Source organism: Prionailurus viverrinus, unplaced genomic scaffold, assembly GCF_022837055.1.
Source record: "Prionailurus viverrinus isolate Anna unplaced genomic scaffold, UM_Priviv_1.0 scaffold_50, whole genome shotgun sequence".
Lineage (NCBI taxonomy): Eukaryota > Metazoa > Chordata > Mammalia > Carnivora > Felidae > Prionailurus > Prionailurus viverrinus.
Genome location: NW_025927613.1, coordinates 2,826,200 through 2,844,119, shown reverse-complemented (window position 1 = coordinate 2,844,119; position 17,920 = coordinate 2,826,200). Strand labels below are relative to the sequence as shown.

At 44.6% G+C, this 17,920-nt stretch overlaps 1 protein-coding gene and 1 long non-coding RNA gene across 2 annotated transcripts in view; one reads left to right on the top strand and one right to left on the bottom strand.

Moving 5' to 3' along the window:
* FCGR1A (Fc gamma receptor Ia) overlaps positions 1-9,321 on the top strand; it is a 29,538-nt gene extending 20,217 nt beyond the window's left edge. The window contains 6 exon segments of the mRNA XM_047848011.1: positions 32-52; positions 791-1,045; positions 5,948-6,199; positions 7,617-7,901; positions 8,895-9,100; positions 9,103-9,321. Of these exon segments, the coding sequence (XP_047703967.1) occupies positions 32-52; positions 791-1,045; positions 5,948-6,199; positions 7,617-7,901; positions 8,895-9,100; positions 9,103-9,177 (1,094 nt within the window). The 3' untranslated portion in view covers positions 9,178-9,321.
* LOC125159541 (uncharacterized) lies at positions 5,242-6,017 on the bottom strand. Its single transcript, XR_007149812.1, has 2 exons — positions 5,926-6,017; positions 5,242-5,547 (listed from the first exon to the last, which is right to left on the bottom strand). It is a non-coding gene; the product is annotated as an uncharacterized LOC125159541 (long non-coding RNA).
* Positions 9,322-17,920: the final 8,599 nt, after the last annotated feature.

Genomic DNA, 17,920 nt, shown 5'->3' with positions numbered 1-17,920 from the left:
ATTTATGTCCCTGTTCTTTGGTCTCTTACAGTTCCAGCTGGTGCACAAGCGGGTGAGTAATCTTAAAATCAATGTCTCTTCCTCTGCCACATCCCTGCACATGGGTTTTGTTATCCTGAAGAAGAGAGTATCAGGAGAGGATAGAAAGAAGAGGGAATTACAAATTATGTAAAATCCCCTATATTTAGGGTATGATTTTGATAAAATGCTGGGTTTTAAGGTTTCTACGATTTTCTGCAAAAGCTTTGACCTCTGAACTGAATTGCCTACGTGTGTACATAATAACAGGAAAAGGCCAGAATTGCAAAAACATAGAAGTAGCTCTGCTGGGTTTTTCCCAAACCAGTCCCTTTTAGGAAAAAGCTGAGTGCTTGGTTTCTTCTCAGAGAGAACCAAACAGGTACCAATGACTTTGAAATGAGGAGTTTGAGCCTTGGTTTCTGATGCAGATGCTAATTAAGGCCTGAGATTAACCCTCAGAGACAGTATAGCCCAGAGTATGAGAACCAGCCCCAATCAGCTTGCCTTAGTTTACTAATAAATTAGTCATTTATTTCTCAGGAACCCCAAATCTCCAACAGCCAGATGCAGATTTAATAACATGAACAGAGCTCTCTGCATGGGGTCTGGACACTTGCAATGGCTGGCTTTTATAGGATCCCACTTGCTTATTTTTCCATCTCATCTAAATACATATTTTGTCCTTGTGCTATCCATAAAACCTTACCACTTGTTCAGACTTTCCTTTTGTTCCACTTGTTTGTTGTTGTTGTTGTTTATCCCCAAGCAGACCTTACAAAGGCAGTGATCACCTTGCAGCCTCCATGGGTCAGTGTATTTCAAGAGGAAAACATAACCTTATGGTGTGAGGGACCCCATTTGCCTGGGAACAGCTCTACACGGTGGTTTCTCAATGGCACAGCCTTTCAGACCTTGACCCCCAGATACAGAATCGCTGCTGCCAGTGTCAGTGACACTGGTGAATACAGGTGCCAGACAGGTCTCTCAGTGCCAAGTGACCCAGTACGGCTGGAAATCCACAGAGGTAAGTATGGCATGGAGCAGGAGAGCTGGAAATCACAAGGTCTTCCTTTGTGTTTTCTTCTTTCTGGATGCCACATGTATGTGTTTGATTTATTGGAGTATGTATGAGTCTCAGGTCTATGCGCCTACCAGGTGAAATTAAGTCAAGACATCAGAAAATCACATTAGGGTCCTTAAACTGTGCCCCAACAGCACACCAACTGGGACAGCTGTGAGCAGGGTGTCTCCAGTAAAACCTAGACTGTAAGGTTTTATTATTTAAAATTATGTAACTTTGTTGAAAAAGTTATGCCTGCACATAGTAAATAAGAATTCAGAGAAATGAACAATGATGAACAGTGAAGTCTCTTTCCCATCCCAAACTCCTATTCCCACAGTCACCTTCTGTAGAAACAAAACTGTTAATATATATAAACTTAAAAAAAAAAAGTGGTTGGTAGACTACTCTATATACTGTCCTATCACTTGCTTTCATCACTTAAAATACCTTGGAGGTCTGTTTAAATCAATAGAAATCTGCCACGAACTTTCAAATGTCTGCCAGTATGGCTGTGCTGTAACTGATTTAGCCATTCTCCATTTTACTAAACTTCTGTGTTTACAGTTTTTTGTTTTTACAAGCAATGTTGCAATACACATCTCTATACATATAGTCTGGGACACATTTCATAGAATATCTGTAAGATATTATTCTGGGCATGAAATTACTGCGAGACTTGAAGCATTTTAAACAACGATGGATAGAAGAAGGGAGAAAAAAACCCCCACTACCCACTTAAATCTGTAAAAGGTTTCTATTTGTTAAGAAATGGAAACCGCAATACTGTCTAGGGCAAAATGTTTCATTGTCAATACAGATCATTCAAATGTGTTTTTTCGTTAATCAAAACCATTAGGGTAAAACTTCTGTGTAATTGATAATGTAAAACTTTATGCTGGGGGCAGAATTAGATTAATGTGGACTAGGTTGCCTTTGGAGGAAATGTGTTTTAAAATACTGGGAATGTGAGAGGAAATGCTAGGTGTTCCTCATGAGTCTCTTTGGACTCTGGGAATCAGATCCCAGGCTACAGGTGTGAGGCAAGCCGACAGAACTGTTTTAGCAAGAGACTTTGTGTGTAGTTCAAGCAGAAGCAGTGGTGTTTCGTGGTTCAAGTGACAAAAAATGAAGCAGGGCTGGGAAGAGGCCATTTTTCTTTACCTCTGCACAGACTCCAGAAACCCCAGCATTGGTGACTTCTTGAGAATAATAGCTTTTACATTTTTAACATTGTATTATATATTATTATATTATGGATTTCTTACATTTTAATGTAAATTTTTATTGAAGTATAACACACCTACGACAAACCTTAAGTGTACGCCTCAGTGACTTTTCACCAAATAAACAGCACACAGAACAATAGAACATTTCCAAAATCATAGAAACTCCCTCTTGCCCATTTCTTTAAAATTTTTTTTAGTGTTTATTTTTGAGACAGAGACGGCGCATGAACGGGGGAGGGTCAGAGAGAGGGAGACACAGAATCTGAAGCAGGCTCCAGGCTCTGAGCTGTCAGCACAGAGCCCGATGCGGGGCTCAAACTCAGGAGCTGCGAGATCATGACCTGAGCTGAAGTTGGTCGCCTAACCTACTGAGCCCAAGACCCCCTCTTGCCCATTTCTAGTCACTACCCCCAATGATGACTTCTAACACCATAGGTTTTCGCCTGTCCTTTAACTTCTTCGTATAAATGAAAACGATATGGTAGGGTATGTACTCTTGTGTTTGGCTGCTTTTTCTCATGTTCATTGTGAGATTCATACATGTTGTAAAGTTGCAATTCATTTGTTCTCATTACTATTCAATATTCCATATTAATTCATGCTATTGATGCATTCTTGGGTTGTTTCCAGTTTGGGCTTCTTATAAATAGTACCACCGTGGGCATTTTTGGAGTAAAGATTTTATTTATTTTTTTAAGTAATCTCTACATCAACATGAGGCTCAAACGTACAACCCTGAGGTCAAGAGTTGCACGCTCCACTGACTGAGCCAGCCAGATACCTTCACTGTGAACATTTTTATGCATGTTTTTTGGTGCACATATGTACACGTATGTGGAATTGCTAGGTCACAAAATGTGCATATATTCATTCAGCTTTAGTATTCAAAAGTGGTTATAGCATATTACACCCCCACCAGTGCATGAGAGTTCTGGTTGCTCCTCCTCCTCATCAACATTCAGTGTATTTTAGCCATTCTATTGCATGTGCAGCAGTTACCACATAGTTTTAATTTGCATTAAAACTAATGACTCATGATACTGAGCATTCTTCATGTTTATTGCCTGTTTGGATGTCCTCTTTTGTAAAGTACCTGTCAAGGTTTTTTGCCAGTTTTTCCTTATTGTTGTCTTTCCTTATGGACTTGTAGGAGCTCTGTATTTTGGATATGAATCCTTTTTCAAGTGTTGCAAATATCTTCCACTCTATGGCTTGTCCTTTCACTATCTATGTTGTTTTCTTTTTTCAGTGAAAAAAGTTCTTACATTTCCTGTAGTACAATACATCAGGGTTTTGGGTTGGTGCTCACTACACCCTATTTAAAAATGTTTTTCCACAGGGGCACCTGGGTGGCTCAGTCGGTTAAGCATCCGGCTCTTAATTTCGGCTCAGGTCTGGACCTTATGGTTCCTGGGTTCCAGCTGGCAGCATGGAGCCTGCTTGGGATTCTCTGTCTCCCTCTCTCTGCCCCTCCCCCACTCGTGCCCTCTCTGTCCCTCTTTCTCAAAAATAAATAATTAACATTAAAGGGGCGCCTGGGTGGCGCAGTCAGTTAAGCGTCCGACTTCAGCCAGGTCACGATCTCGCGGTCCGTGAGTTTGAGCCCCGCATCAGGCTCTGGGCTTATGGCTCAGAGCCTGGAGCCTGTTTCCGATTCTGTGTCTCCCTCTCTCTCTGCCCCTCCCCTGTTCATGCTCTGTCTCTCTCTGTCCCAAAAATAAATAAACGTTGAAAAAAAAATTTTTTAATAATAAACATTAAAAAAATGTTTTGCCACAGTTAATCAGCAGTGGAGGACTCAACTGCAGTCACCCTAGCTCACAGTCACTTCATTTAAATCTGTGTGTGAGATCACAAAAATACAGCTGGCCGAAGACCTACATCCTAATTCTATGGCTTAGAATGAGTGTCCCCAACCTGCTCCAAGGCGATGAGGATGGAGAGAATGTCTTCTGAGTAGGAAATTGGTAATGTCTGCCAAAAGCTGCATCCTACAAATTTTGATATATAATATTCCCATGATCATTTAAGGCTAAATATTTTTAATTTTCATTAGTATGCATGTATTCTTTTTTCTTTTTCTTTATGAATTATTTACAAGTGTTTTAGGGGGGTGGCTTCTGTTATCGTTTTCTAACTTTATGGCATTTTGGTTAGAATTTATGTTAAATATGATGTCAGGTATTTAGTATTTGTTGAAAGTTGCTTGTGGCCTAATATGTGGTCCATGCTTGCACCTGTTGCATGTGTGTTTGGAAAGTACACGAATTTTCTCTAAGCTATAGCATTCTATATAAATCCACAAAGTCAACTCTATTAATTGTGTCATTCGAATATTTTATATCATTACTAGTATTTTTGACAGTTTCTGATGGAGGTATATTAAAATCTGTGGATGTATAAAGCAAAAGGGTCGGTGTGTTTGGGCAGTATAGTCTTTGAGCACCATTTTGCCGGGAACGGGAATAAGGGAGGGAAGAGTATTGATTATATTTAGAAACCCTGTGGCAGCATCCAAAACTATAAAAACATGCTACATATAGCACTGGAGTGTTTGCCTTTCATTCTTAGGTAAGTTCTGGAGGGGGAAAAAGCACTACTGTCCCTTCTCTTTTGTCCTTTAAGAACCTCATCCTCATTTAGCCACACCACCTACCCCAGGGAAAGAAAAAGGAAGCATCTTTAGTTGTGTGTAGAGGTGTGCATCACAAGGGAAGGCTCCTTGGATGTGGGGCTTGTTTTTACCGGCTCTATCACTGATCTGCACAGATGTATGTGTCCTCTATCAGTTTAGAAGCATATATTCATCTGGATATGTTTGCTGTTCTGTGTGTTTGTCTTAGCACCTGGGATCCCATTAATAACTTGCTCAGGACTTGGAGTGTATTAGTTTTTCAATGCTGTGTAACAAATTACCGCAAACACAGCAGCTTAAAACAGCATACATTTATTATCTTTCCATGGGTCAGGGCTCCCAGCACAGCTTGGTTGGGTGGTCTGCAGAGGCTGCAGTCAGGGTATTGACTGGGGTGTTCCTTCCTGCAACTCTTCCAAGCTCACATGGTCATTGGCAGAATTCAGTTCCTTATGTGGTAGACTTGATGTCCCCATCTTTTTGCTGGCTGTCAGGTGGAGGCCGATCTCAGCTCTGGAGGCAGGCCCCTGCCCTTATGGCCCTCTCCCAACATGGCAGCTCTCTTCTTTAAGGCCAGTGGGAGACCTTCTCGGTCCAGTCAGCTAAGACAGAGTCATAAAATGCAACATCATCATGGAAGAGACTCCCCACAACCTTTGTTATGTTCTGTTGAAAGTCACAGGTTCTATCCACACTCAAGGGAGTTACACAAGAGTATGACTCATCCTAAGACTCATCTTAGAATTCTGCTTACCACATAGAGTAAGTTATTTTTGTCCCAACCAACTTATGAAATCTGGAAAGGGAATATAAAAGGGGCTGTGTGCACAACTGCTGGAAAAGACTTTTCTTCCCAGCAAAGCTAAAGATAGTTGAGGAATGGGCAACAGGCCTCAAATTCAACAGAGTTACAAGGTTGGAATGTTATAAAGAGAAAAAGATAAGAAAGCCTCCTTGTACCTCTGCCACTGTATACATACATTTTGGGTCTACACTTTCCAGATTGGCTACTACTCCAGGTCCAAAGCAGAGTCTTCACAGAAGGGGAACCTCTGACCTTAAGGTGTCATGGATGGAAGAATAAGCTGGTATACAATGTGGTTTTCTACCAAAATGACAAGGCCTTTAAGTTTTCTCCTCAGAATTCTGAATTCACCATTCTGAAAACCAGCCTGAGTCACAATGGCATCTATCACTGCTCAGGCATGGGAAGGCATCGCTACACATCACCAGGAGTCTCTATCACTGTGAAAGGTATGTGTCTGAATAGTCATAGAGCTGTAGTTTTAAGGGCCATCATAAATCATCACTTCAGTTTGTGAGTGAAGAGACTAAGTTCCAGAGAGGCAACTGCCTCGCTGAAGGGCATGCAATGACCAGTGGCTGGGCCGGGACCAGAACTGAAGTCTCCTAGGTCTGTGTGTTGCTCTTTCCAGTAAACCACAGCGCCCCATCCATAATCCCAAGAGCTAAAGTGAAGGCCAGGGCATAGTAAGGATCTATTTCATCAATTTTGTTTCAGGTGCAAGGAATAGAGACTCACTCCAGATGGGTGGGAGAGTTATTAGAAAATAACTCAAAGCAATCTCACAAAATCTCCATAGAAATGGAAGCCATGATGGGGCGCCTGGGTGGCTCAGTCGGTTAAGCGTCCGACTTCGGCTCAGGTCATGATCTCACGGTCTGTGAGTTCGAGCCCCGCGTCGGGCTCTGTGCTGACAGCTCAGCGCCTGGAGCCTGTTTCAGATTCTGTGTCTCCCTCTCTCCGACCCTCCCCTGTTCATGCTCTGTCTCTCTCTGTATCAAAAATAAATAAATGTTAAGAAAAAAAAAAAAGAAAAAAGAAATGGAAGCCATGAATGGGGCGCCTGGGTGGCTCAGTCGGTTGAGCGTCCGACTTCAGCTCAGGTCATGATCTTGCGGTCTGTGAGTTTGAACCCCACGTCCGGCTCTGTGCTGACAGCTTAGAGCCTGGAGCCTCCTTCGGATTCTGTGTCCCCCTCTCTCTCTGCCCCTCCCCTGCTCATGCTCTGTCTCTCTGTCAAAAACAAATGAACATTAAAAAAAAAAAAAAAAGAAATGGAAGCCATGAAGACATTAGGACTTGATTACATTTTCTATCTGGCAGGGGCACTGAAGCCTCTCTGGTTTTACTTCTCTCTGAACATCTATCTGCTAACTAAGCAGTTTCCTCTGTTCCAGCTTGCACATGGCCTTCATGGTAACTCTTTCATGTTAGTACATTTAACTACTAGCAACTGTTTTCTGTCTGAAAAATAATTCATTCCTATGGGAAAGAGAGGATTTTCCCAGATTATCTTTTGAGGCAGTAACACAAGCAACGAGTCACTGAACTGGCTAGTGTGGGGGTCAGTGTCCACTCCTGGGCAACCATTACCAAAAGGGCACGGTCATATAATCAGTAACACGGCTATTCAGGGAAGCATGGACCGTGTGACGGTATTCTCCCCAGTAGGAAATGAGGAAGCTGGTAACTGTAAGTATATCTATGAGGAAGCCCCAAGAATGCCTTTCTGCTGGAAGTGGGACAAATTGTCCATGGATGCATTCTCCAGGAGCAGGGTTCCTGAGAAGAAAGGGGGTATACCTTATGTAAAAAGAACCTTGACACTGAAGCAGGCAACCCTGTCCTCATCAACTTTTTCTTTAGAGCTATTTCTGGCCCCAGTGCTAAAAGCATCCTTGTCATTACCACTCCTGGAGGGGCATCTGGTCAACCTGAGCTGTGAAACAAAGTTGCTCCTACAGAGACCTGGTTTGCAACTTTACTTCTCCTTCTACACGGGCAGCAAGACCCTGATGAGCAGGAACACATCCTCTGGATACCAGATACTAACTGCTAAAAGAGAAGATTCAGGGCTATACTGGTGTGAGGCTACCACAGAAGATGGCAGTATTGTCAAGCGCAGCCCTGAGTTGGAACTTCAAGTGCTTGGTGAGTGAGAATAAGGGGAATTTCTAGGCACAGAGGAAGATGTGCCCTTTTCCCCTTTGGGGCTGAGGTCTGTTTAAGGGGATTTCATGGCCCACTCAAGAAAAATCCATGAACAGGCCTTTCCACTCTCTCTCTCTCTTTTTAACGTTTGTTTATTTTTGAGAGACAGAGTGTGAGCAGGGGACAGGCAGAGAGAGAGGAAGACACAGAATCCGAAGCAGACTCCAGGCTCTGAGCTGTGAGCACAGAGCCTGAGGTGGGGCTCGAACTCACAGACTGTGAGATCATGCCCTGAGCCGAAGTCAGACACTTAACTGATTGAGCCACCCAGGCAACCCTCCACTCTTGATTCATAACTTCCCTATTCTCATAAACTTCATTTCTTTTCCTTTCCTTTCTTCACTTATTTCCTTCTTTCCTTCTTTATTTTCTATTTTCTCTCCTCTCTCCTTCCTTCCCCCTCATTCCTGCCCTCAACCCCAAAAGTCTGATCAGCAATATATTGAGTTCTTCCCATCTATTGTCATGGTATGGGGATATGAGGACACTGGGGTGCAATTCTTATTTCCAGGAGCTCACATAGTAAATTGGAGAGATGGGGATTTTGTGGATTGCACATAATACTTGCCCAAGTGTCTCTATCTGGCTGGGGTGCAGAAACTGTGAGCTCCAAAACAAAGACTCTGGGGAAAAAAGTTTATCTTCAACCCAAATTTATTTCAAGCATTAAATGGCATAGAAATAGCATTTATGTCAGAAACTAGGAAGTCCACTGACAGGGCCCTAGCAGTTAAGCTGTAATGAGGAGGCTGCCCACGGTCTGTTACACCACATAACCCAGGTAGAGCACCTCTCTGCCCCCTGAAATGACCAGTCCTCCACTGGGGACAGGTATATCAGGTGTCAGCTAGCTTTCTCCCCCAAGCAGAACTCTCAGCCAGATTCCTCTGGGTTCTAAGTAGCATTTCTTCTCTTTGTCATTTTCTTTTTCAGGCCTCCAGACACCAACTCCTGTTTGGTTTCACGTCCTTTTCTATCTGTCAGTGGGAATGGTATTTTTGGTGGACACCATTCTCTGTATGATTATACATAAGGAACTTCAAAAACAGAAACAGTGGAATTTAGAAATCTCTTTGGGCTCTGGTCCTAAGAAAAATGTAACTTCCTACCTTCAAGAAGATAGATACTTAGAAGACATTTAGAGCTGAAATGTCAGGAACCAGAACAGCTGCAAAAAAGGATACACCAGAAGTCCCTAGAGGGAGGGCAGCAGTAGCGGCCCAGTGGGTGCCCACGGGTCTAGACAGCTCCTCCCTCTTCTTATCCGGGCAAGCACTGGGGCACAAACAGCTGGAACTTTAGACACTGAACTGTGAGTCCCATGGTAATCTGACTCACTCAAATAAAGCAAACAAATGAATGGACTTCAGTGGAAATTAATTTGGAATCTGGGTAATCAGGGATGATTTGAGGTGAACCCTACTCTAAAGAAATCCTGAAAAACTTGCAAATGCAGTCTAACCTGCTTATCCTACTAGCTGGCTTGAGCAATAATATATTTCTAGGGACAGGGTGAGCTGGCTTGAGCAATAATATATTTCTAGGGACAGGGTGAAAAGGTGTGTACATGTATACAAGAGATTAAGACAGAGAAAGACAGAATGAGAGGGAGAAGGAGGCAGAAAAAGAGAGAATGGATCTCAGGAAGAGAAAAGGGCATAGATCTCAAAGAAGGGAATATAACTCACAGATGGATCCTGAGAGACTATGGCAGGAGCGCTCACACCTCCCTGGAATCAGCGTGGTTGTTTGGTGGCTTTTCTCTTCAGCACACTAGCAGGGGACACACCCACACAGCTGGCAGAGCCACAGGGCCGTTCCTCCCCAGGAGAGATGGGTACATTATTTTTGTCCTTTCCTATGAGGCTTTCTCATAACCTCTCTGCCCAGAGACACCAGGGCCCTGCCTGCCTGTCCCAGTCCCCACCCCACAGGAAGACAGAAGAACTGTTAACAGAGGCTTTCCCTAATAAATTCAACCAGACCTCCCAGCTAGGCACTGCAAGGAGGGGCTGCAGGTGGGGAGGGGCGCTGACATTGGAAAGGCCCAGCTCTCTCTGCCAGAGTTGTACTCTCCCCTTCTGATTTTCTGGCTGATTACTACCTAGCTTCAAGATATGCTACTCTCCCACTCGGGCTCTCGTTTGGAGGCAAAATATTTTCCCACTACTTTGAAATAAAGCTAGAACATGTGAAAAGACTTTACTAAAGGTTTGAAAAAAAACAAAAGGGCTATAAACAAACCTAGCAACAAATCCTAGATTTTTTTGTTTTTGTTTTTAATGTAGTTTATCTGCCAGACAAGGACACACCCCTGCCTAGCCTCTGTCCTGGCTCAACAAGGCAGGGCTCACCTTTACCAGCCACAACCTCAGAAGCACTCTTCTGCAATTCAGCACATGAAGTAGACTAGACAGAAGAGCACCTTAGCCCACTGCTTCCCTAGTCTGTGGACAATGAGAAGGTTCTCCCTTTCAGAACAAGGTAGGATAATGATCATCTCAATAGATGTGCAACAACTCCCAACGTTTGTATTAAAAGAAATGGTCATATATAACAGTAGGAGTTTGCACATATCATTTGGTGTCTTGGACTGAGAAAACAGAAACGAGGAAATGATCCCATAGGGAAGAGACCCAAAGACCCTCTGGGACCACCTGTAGGACACTCTAGCCTCAGGAATTGGGAAGTGAAGTAGAAGTGACATTCACAGAGAGAGCTCTCTGCCAGCCCTCACAGGGTGGATAGAACTTCAGGGAAAGAGCTCCCTAGGGGAAGAAGATGGCAGAAAGACGCTAAGGCCTGGGGTGAAGTTGGAATGGGGATAGTCATTAGTAAAGCATCACGAAGAGCCTTGTCCTTCCCCACTCTCCTCTTTTGTGCTTCCTCTCCAGATTTTTCCATGCTTGTGTCTTTGTCACAATTTTTAATCGCTTGTACTGCTTAAATAATTGGTTTGATTAAGTTAATTTCTTGTGTTGCTGGGTGAGCTGGGGAGAACCCTGGATCCTGAGGCCTTGACCCAGCCTCTCCCAAAGATGTCACCAAAGGTTGTCTCAAGAAAGAATTCGAGGACAGACACATCACAGTGAATGAGCAATACAAGCAGGAAAGTTTATTAAAGTAAAAGTGATGTAGAGAACAAGGCAAAAGAAAAAAAAAATTAAACTTTCTTGCAACTTACAGCCCATTGACAAGTACTTGAGACAGGCAGAGTGACCTTCCTCAAGGAGCTTAGCTGCCTTGATGTTAATACTTTGCTAGAGACAAAGGGCAACCTTAGCCTGATGTTAGTCCGACCTCCAGGGTCCTGTAAAAATTCCTTTGGAAATTTCCTTTCTCTCTGCCCCCCGCCCCCCAAGACATATGTTAGCAATCATCCTCCAAGCATATGGCTCCCTGATACACATCTGAAGGGTCTCATGACTGAGTTTTTACTAGACAGTAATAAGTGACCTTTTCCTAACAGCAGCTAGCCCTCAAGGTCCTGGAAACTTTGCTTCCAAATTCCTCAGAGATTTATGCTATCCCTAACCCTCTCCCAACTTGAAAGCAACTCCTCACGACCCCAGTGCAGCTCTTTCTGCCATGGGCCCTGTCCCTGTACCATAATAAAACCACCTTTATGCACCAAAGATGTCTCAAGGATTCTTTGACCATTCACTCCTAAACCTGAACAAAAGTAGACTCTTGAGGTGAGAGTGGGAGGGAGAGAGAGAACTTCCCACGGTTCAGGTTTCTATTTTTATCAACAGCTATTAACAAGGGTGTGGTTTATTCATTATTTGGAGTGGAATTGGTAGGTTTTCTCTCTTCTTCCTTATTTGGCCAGGGGTTTCCTGTCTTGGCACCTGCCTTGTTGGGCCTGTCTGGTTTAATCTGGCTTCTTAAGGAGTGCTGTGAGGACAGGCCTCTGGCCTTCCCAAACACTGACCATGACTTCCTCTTTGCTGGCCTCCAGGTATCCTGTTAGAACCTAACTGCCTAGTCTAACATTTGAACAATTTGCACTTCAGTCTATCCTTATTTCTGGTCAATAGCTATGACAGGAATAGTTCTTGGGGTGCTCCAAATTGACACCTACCTGTCTGTTCCCCAAGCCATAGTGCTGGGTCTGGTCAAGGCCTGATACCACCCAATACTTTCTCCAGGTGGGTGCCCAGGTCTCCAATTTCCCTATGGGGGTTGGGTGCCCTGACCCTAGCACTTGCCCCTATCTAGGGGCTCACTCTATTTTTATTCCATCCAGTGCTGGAAACACACAGAAAATATTGGATCCAACTGGGGAGAGGGGCCCAAAGGCAGAGAAGGGAAATGAATGTAAAACCCAGCAGAAGGCAAATTGTCCCCTACTGAGACCCCCCCCAAAGTCCTACCCTTCCTGGAACATCCAGCATCTCCTGCCTGAACAAAACAGGCCATTTCAGCCCAAAGCAGGACAGGCTTGTGAGCAGTACTTATTCCAGAGCTCCTCAGTGGGTTGGTCTAGGCTCTATCAAGCTTTCATTGCAGTCTGATTTCTTCCTCTGCCCAGTCCTGCCTCTTCATTCTTCCTTTCACAGGAGCTCATCCTTAATAAACATCTTGCACCCCAAACTCTGTCCAGCATCTGTTCCCAGAGTCCAGTCTGAGTATTTTGTATGCCATTGCAAAATTTATAGTCTTTGGAGTCTTAAAAGACCCATTTGTCCCAATAACACTTCTAAGGACTATGTATGTATGTATGTATGTATGTATGTATGTATGTATGTATTTACTTATTTATTTATGAGTACAAGCAGGGGAGGGGCAGAGAGACAGGGAGAGAGAGAATCTCAAGCAGGCTTCTCGCTGTCAGCGTGGAGCCTGATGTGGGACTCAAACTCATGAACCTTGAGATCATGACCTGAGCAGAAATCAAGAGCTGGACACTTAACCAACTAAGCTACCCAGGCACCCTTGGGACATAGTTAATGGAGAACAAAACAAGTTGGTAACAGTAAAAATATGCACACATCTCCATTTTGACAAGAGAACGAGCTTGATATTCCTGCGAATGTCCTTTAACACCGTATCAAACTGAGCTGTTTATGATGCAAAATGTTCTCTCTCCCTCTACCTGTAAAGGAGAGGGAACATCTTCAGTGATTCTAGATGTACTTTTATGAATAATGAAGACTTCCATTTTAAGGTCAGGCTTTGGAATTTCACTAGTTCACATTAGAAGCAAAACACAAGCCTGCTAAAAATTGTAGTTGCAGAAATCAAGAAATGGATCCATAGAGGGGCATCTGGGTGACTCAGTCAGTTGAGTGTCCAACTTCCACTCAGGTCATGATCTCGCAGCTCCTGAGTTTGAGCCCCGCATCAGGCTCTGTGCTGACAGCTCAGAGCCTGGAGCCTGCTTCAGATTCTGTGTCTCCCTGTCTTTCTGCCCCTCCCCTGCTCAGGCTGTCTCTCAAAAAATAAATAAATGTAAAAAAATAAATAAATAAATAAATGGGTCAATAGAATTTTACTCAATAATGATGAAACAAGAAACACGCAGCACTTTGTTCTAGAGTCTCCACCACCCCCTACTGTCCTACATATGGATTGCTTTACTCACTGACCAGCGCCTTTCTGGAGTGTGTGCACCCACGGGGATAGCTGGTGTTCTCGCAGGTACGTTGGCGATGACAGCTTTAAGGGAATCAAGCTCCCAACTGTCAACTTCCACGCAGGGGCTTCCATTGTATTGTGCTGCCTAAGGACATGCCCTCTGTAAGTGTGTGAAGCTACTTCTGCTTTTCCACATACTCTTTCCCACACATCCTTCACCCAGTTTGCAAAAGAAAGGTATCTTTCACACCCATCCCAAATCACGATTCATTGCCTTGGGGATAAAAAAAAAAAAAAATCTCTTTACCAGAGACAGAGGCACTATAGACCAGTGGTAGGTTTTTGTGTCTCTCTTATACTTATGAGTATTAAGGACAAAGCTAGGTATTAGAGATAAATATGTTGGCCCATGTTGAGATGTTCTGAATCTTGGTGTATCGTAAGAGGTAAAGCAGAATTGATGACACTTTTCACGCAAAGACCTTGCCTCTTCTTTATTATTAAAAAAAAAAAAAACAGAAAAATGAAACTAGACCACTTTCTTACACCATTCACAAAAATAAAATGGATAAAGGACCTGAATGTGAGACAGGAAACCATCAAAACACTAGAGAAGAAAGCAGGAAAAGACCTCTCTGACCTCAGCCACAGCAATTTCTTACTTGACACATCCCCAAAGGCAAGGGAATTAAAAGCGAAAATGAACTACTGGGACCTTATCAAGATAAAAAGCTTCTGCACAGCAAAGGAAACAATCAACAAAACTAAAAGGCAACCAACGGAATGGGAAAAGATATTTGCAAATGACATATCGGACAAAGGGCTAGTACCCAAAATCTATAAAGAGCTCACCAAACTCCACACCCCAAAAAACAAATAATCCAGTGAAGAAATGGGCAGAAAACACGAATAGACACTTCTCTAAAGAAGACATCCAGATGGCCAACAGGCACATGAAAAGATGCTCAATGTTGCTCCTCATCAGGGAAATACAAATCAAAACCACACTCAGATATCACCTCACGCCAGTCAGAGTGGCCAAAATGAACAAATCAGGAGACTATAGATGCTGGAGAGGATGTGGAGAAATGGGAACCCTGTTGCACTGTTGGTGGGAATGCAAACTGGTACAGCCACTCTGGAAAACAGTGTGGAGGTTCCTCAAAAAATTAAAAATAGACCTACCCTATGACTCAGCCATAGCACTACTAGGAATTTACCCAAGGGATACAGGAGTACTGATGCATAGGGGCACTTGTACCCCAATGTTTATAGCAGCACTCTCAACAATAGCCAAATTGTGGAAAGAGCCTAAATGTCCATCAACTGATGAATGGATAAAGAAATTGTGGTTTATATACACAATGGAGTACTATGTGGCAATGGGAAAGAATGAAATATGACCTTTTGTAGCAACGTGGATGGAACTGGAGTGTGATGCTAAGTGAAATAAGCCATACAGAGAAAGACAGATACCATATGTTTTCACTCTTATGTGGATCCTGAGAAACTTAACAGAAACCCATGGGGGAGGGGGAAAAAAAAAAAAAAGAGGTTAGAGTGGGAGAGAGCCAAAGCATAAGAGACTCTTAAAAACTGAGAACTGAGGGTTGATGGGGGGTGGGAGGGAGGGAAGGGTAGGTGATGGGCATTGAAGAGGGCATCTTTTGGAATGAGCACTGGGTGTTGTATGGAAACCAATTTGACAATAAATTTCATATATTAAAAAAAAAAAAAAAGGTTTAGCTCTGGAAGGAGAGTCCTGAGAGCAAGGCAAAGAGTGTAAGAAATAGTGCACCTTATGTCATCTAGGCAACAAACTCATGCGCAGCCCTATACCTGATTTACTCATCTGTGCATCAGGCTGTGTAATAGGCTGGCAGACGTTCAGGTAACAATTCCTTAATCTGAGCACCTGAAGCCAACAGGGTTTGGTCATTTATTCATGCCACACCAAGGTCAAACCAGGAGGCTGATGGGAGGTGGGGGGGGGGGGAGGTGGCTCGCAGGAACACTGTCAGCAGTTGTGTGGAAGCTGAGAGCATGGAGCATCCCAAACCAGGAATGCAATGCTCCAGCCCAGAAGTGACTCAGACACTTCCACCTCACTGGTCAGCACTAGTTACTCAGCTCCATTCAACCACAAAGAGGATGTAAAATTCTACAGAAGCTGGAAATACTGTGCAAACAGCACAGACGCTAGCGCATAGAGTTAAGATACATAAAAACACTCTGGGAATTGTCAACCAGCTTTAAAGAGCAGTCCCCCTGCATTTTCAGTATTCTAAGTAAAGGGAGAGGGGGAATAGTTCATTCACCCAATTTAGTGTTTCTGTTTCATATTCTGCCTGATTTCAAAAGAGCTGAAACCTTTTACCTCTAACCCATCACATTACAGCTCCTAGAAAGTTGGTTTTACATTTTCTTGAACAATTTAGAATTTTTTTTCGTTAATTTTTACAAAAAAAAAAAAAGTACTGCACACTGTATATCTGTGTTCACATTTTCACTCGGTTGCAAACCTGCTTCTGTCACTCATCAGTCATTTCCTGTTCCTAACTGGCAAGTGTTAGTAGATTCTACTGTAAAGCACCATCTTAAAGGTCCCGAATACACTTTTTTTTTTTTTAAGTGTTTACTTTTGATGGAGAGAGAGACACAGAGCATGAGCAGGGGAGGGGCAGAGAGAGAGGACGACACAGAATCTGAAGCAGGCTCCAGGCTCTGAGCTGTCAGCACAAAGCCTCACGGGGGGGGGGGGGGGGGGGGGGTGCTCGAATTCACAAACTGTGAGATCACGACCTGAGCCGAAGTGGGAGGCTTAACCAGCTGAACCACTCAGGCGCCCCACGAATATACTACTTAAAGCTCTACATTCAGTTAATGGCTAGAACCGGTTCCTGAATGGACAGACCAAGGCAGTAGTTGCGGTATGGGCCGCTCGCTCCACCCTGTGGCCGCCTGTGCACATTGCTACTTTGGCTCGTCGTTCGCTTTCCACAACCTGCCAGACCTGGTAAGAGACCTCAAGGCTTCCCCAGAGCCGACAGGGGCAAGAAATGAGCTCTCGAGTGGGTCGGCGGCAGCGGCGGCGAACAGGTGGCGGAGAGCACGGAGTCGCGCGTGTCCGATTCGTCCCGGTACCCAGAAGAGCACCCAACTCGTGGGCGGTCCCCCAAAGGCCAAGTACTTGTTTGCTCTGGGCTGGTACCTGCAAGAACCGGATTCCCGCCTTGGCCCGGTCGTCAGCGGCAGGAAGTACGGCGGCACACCAGACGGCGGGGGTTGCGGGGCGGCTTCCTGGAACTGCGTAGCTGAAAAATTCCTCCGGGGCCGCGGCGACCCGCCCGCTCACGGACTTGGCGTGGCGCCACCCCGCGGACAGGAGGACTTGGGAGACCGCGGGAAGGGGCGGGCGTTGACCTGCCCGGAGACCCAAGAATCCAGGTGGCTGGAGCAGATGGCTACCGGGAAGGAGCAGGTGGGGAGCCAATGAATGACCGCCCTTCAGTCAAACACAGATGACTTTCCCAGCAGAGCCAGGAAGGGAGCCTGGGCTGGCAGAACCCGCTGGGCGGTGGGCAGTGAGCCCCCAGGTTCTTCAAGGGCTCCTCTGAAATGCATTCGGCAACCACGGGGCTTCACCCAAAGGCCTTTTCTGTCCTGGATCACTAGAGCTTCCAGGACGGAGAACACTGGAGGAGATTGATGCAGCCGGCAGGGAGGAGGGTGGCAGGTGTTGGGGAAGGGAGGGAAGGTGTTCTTTCATCCATCTCAGACTCACCAGGGACAATACCCAAGGGTCTGCTGGACCTTCCAAGTCTTCCATCCAAGAAACTCTGGGGCACATCCTATGATCCCCGGGGTTTACAGAGCTAAGTAGGACACCCCAGAGGAGACAGTTATGGAGCAGAGCAGGCAACTAACTGGTTGTGAGGAGGGTGGGTCAGTTGGAGGTCGTTTTTCATCTTCCAGGTTCCATAAGGAAAGCCCTAAACTTATTTGAGCTTCTACAGGAGTTCAGGCCCATTCCAGAACACTCAGTGTTCCTAGCTTGAGAGGAATCCCTAAAGTGGACGACTGGTTTGAGGTAAAACAGGAACAGTTGGGGCCATTCTATGTCTTTCCTGGCTGATGTGAGAAACAGAGGCAAAAGAAGAAAATTTCCATATAACTTACAGTCCATTGGCAAGTCCTTGAGACAGGCAGAGTGACCTTCCTCTAGGAACTCAACTGCCTCTATGTTAATACTTTGCTAAGGGCAAAAGGCAATCTTGGCCTAACATTATCCCACCCTCCAGGATCCTGCAGGTCTACCTTAACATATAAAAATTCCTTCAGAAACTCCCTGTATCTCTGCCCCCACGCCACCCCCCACC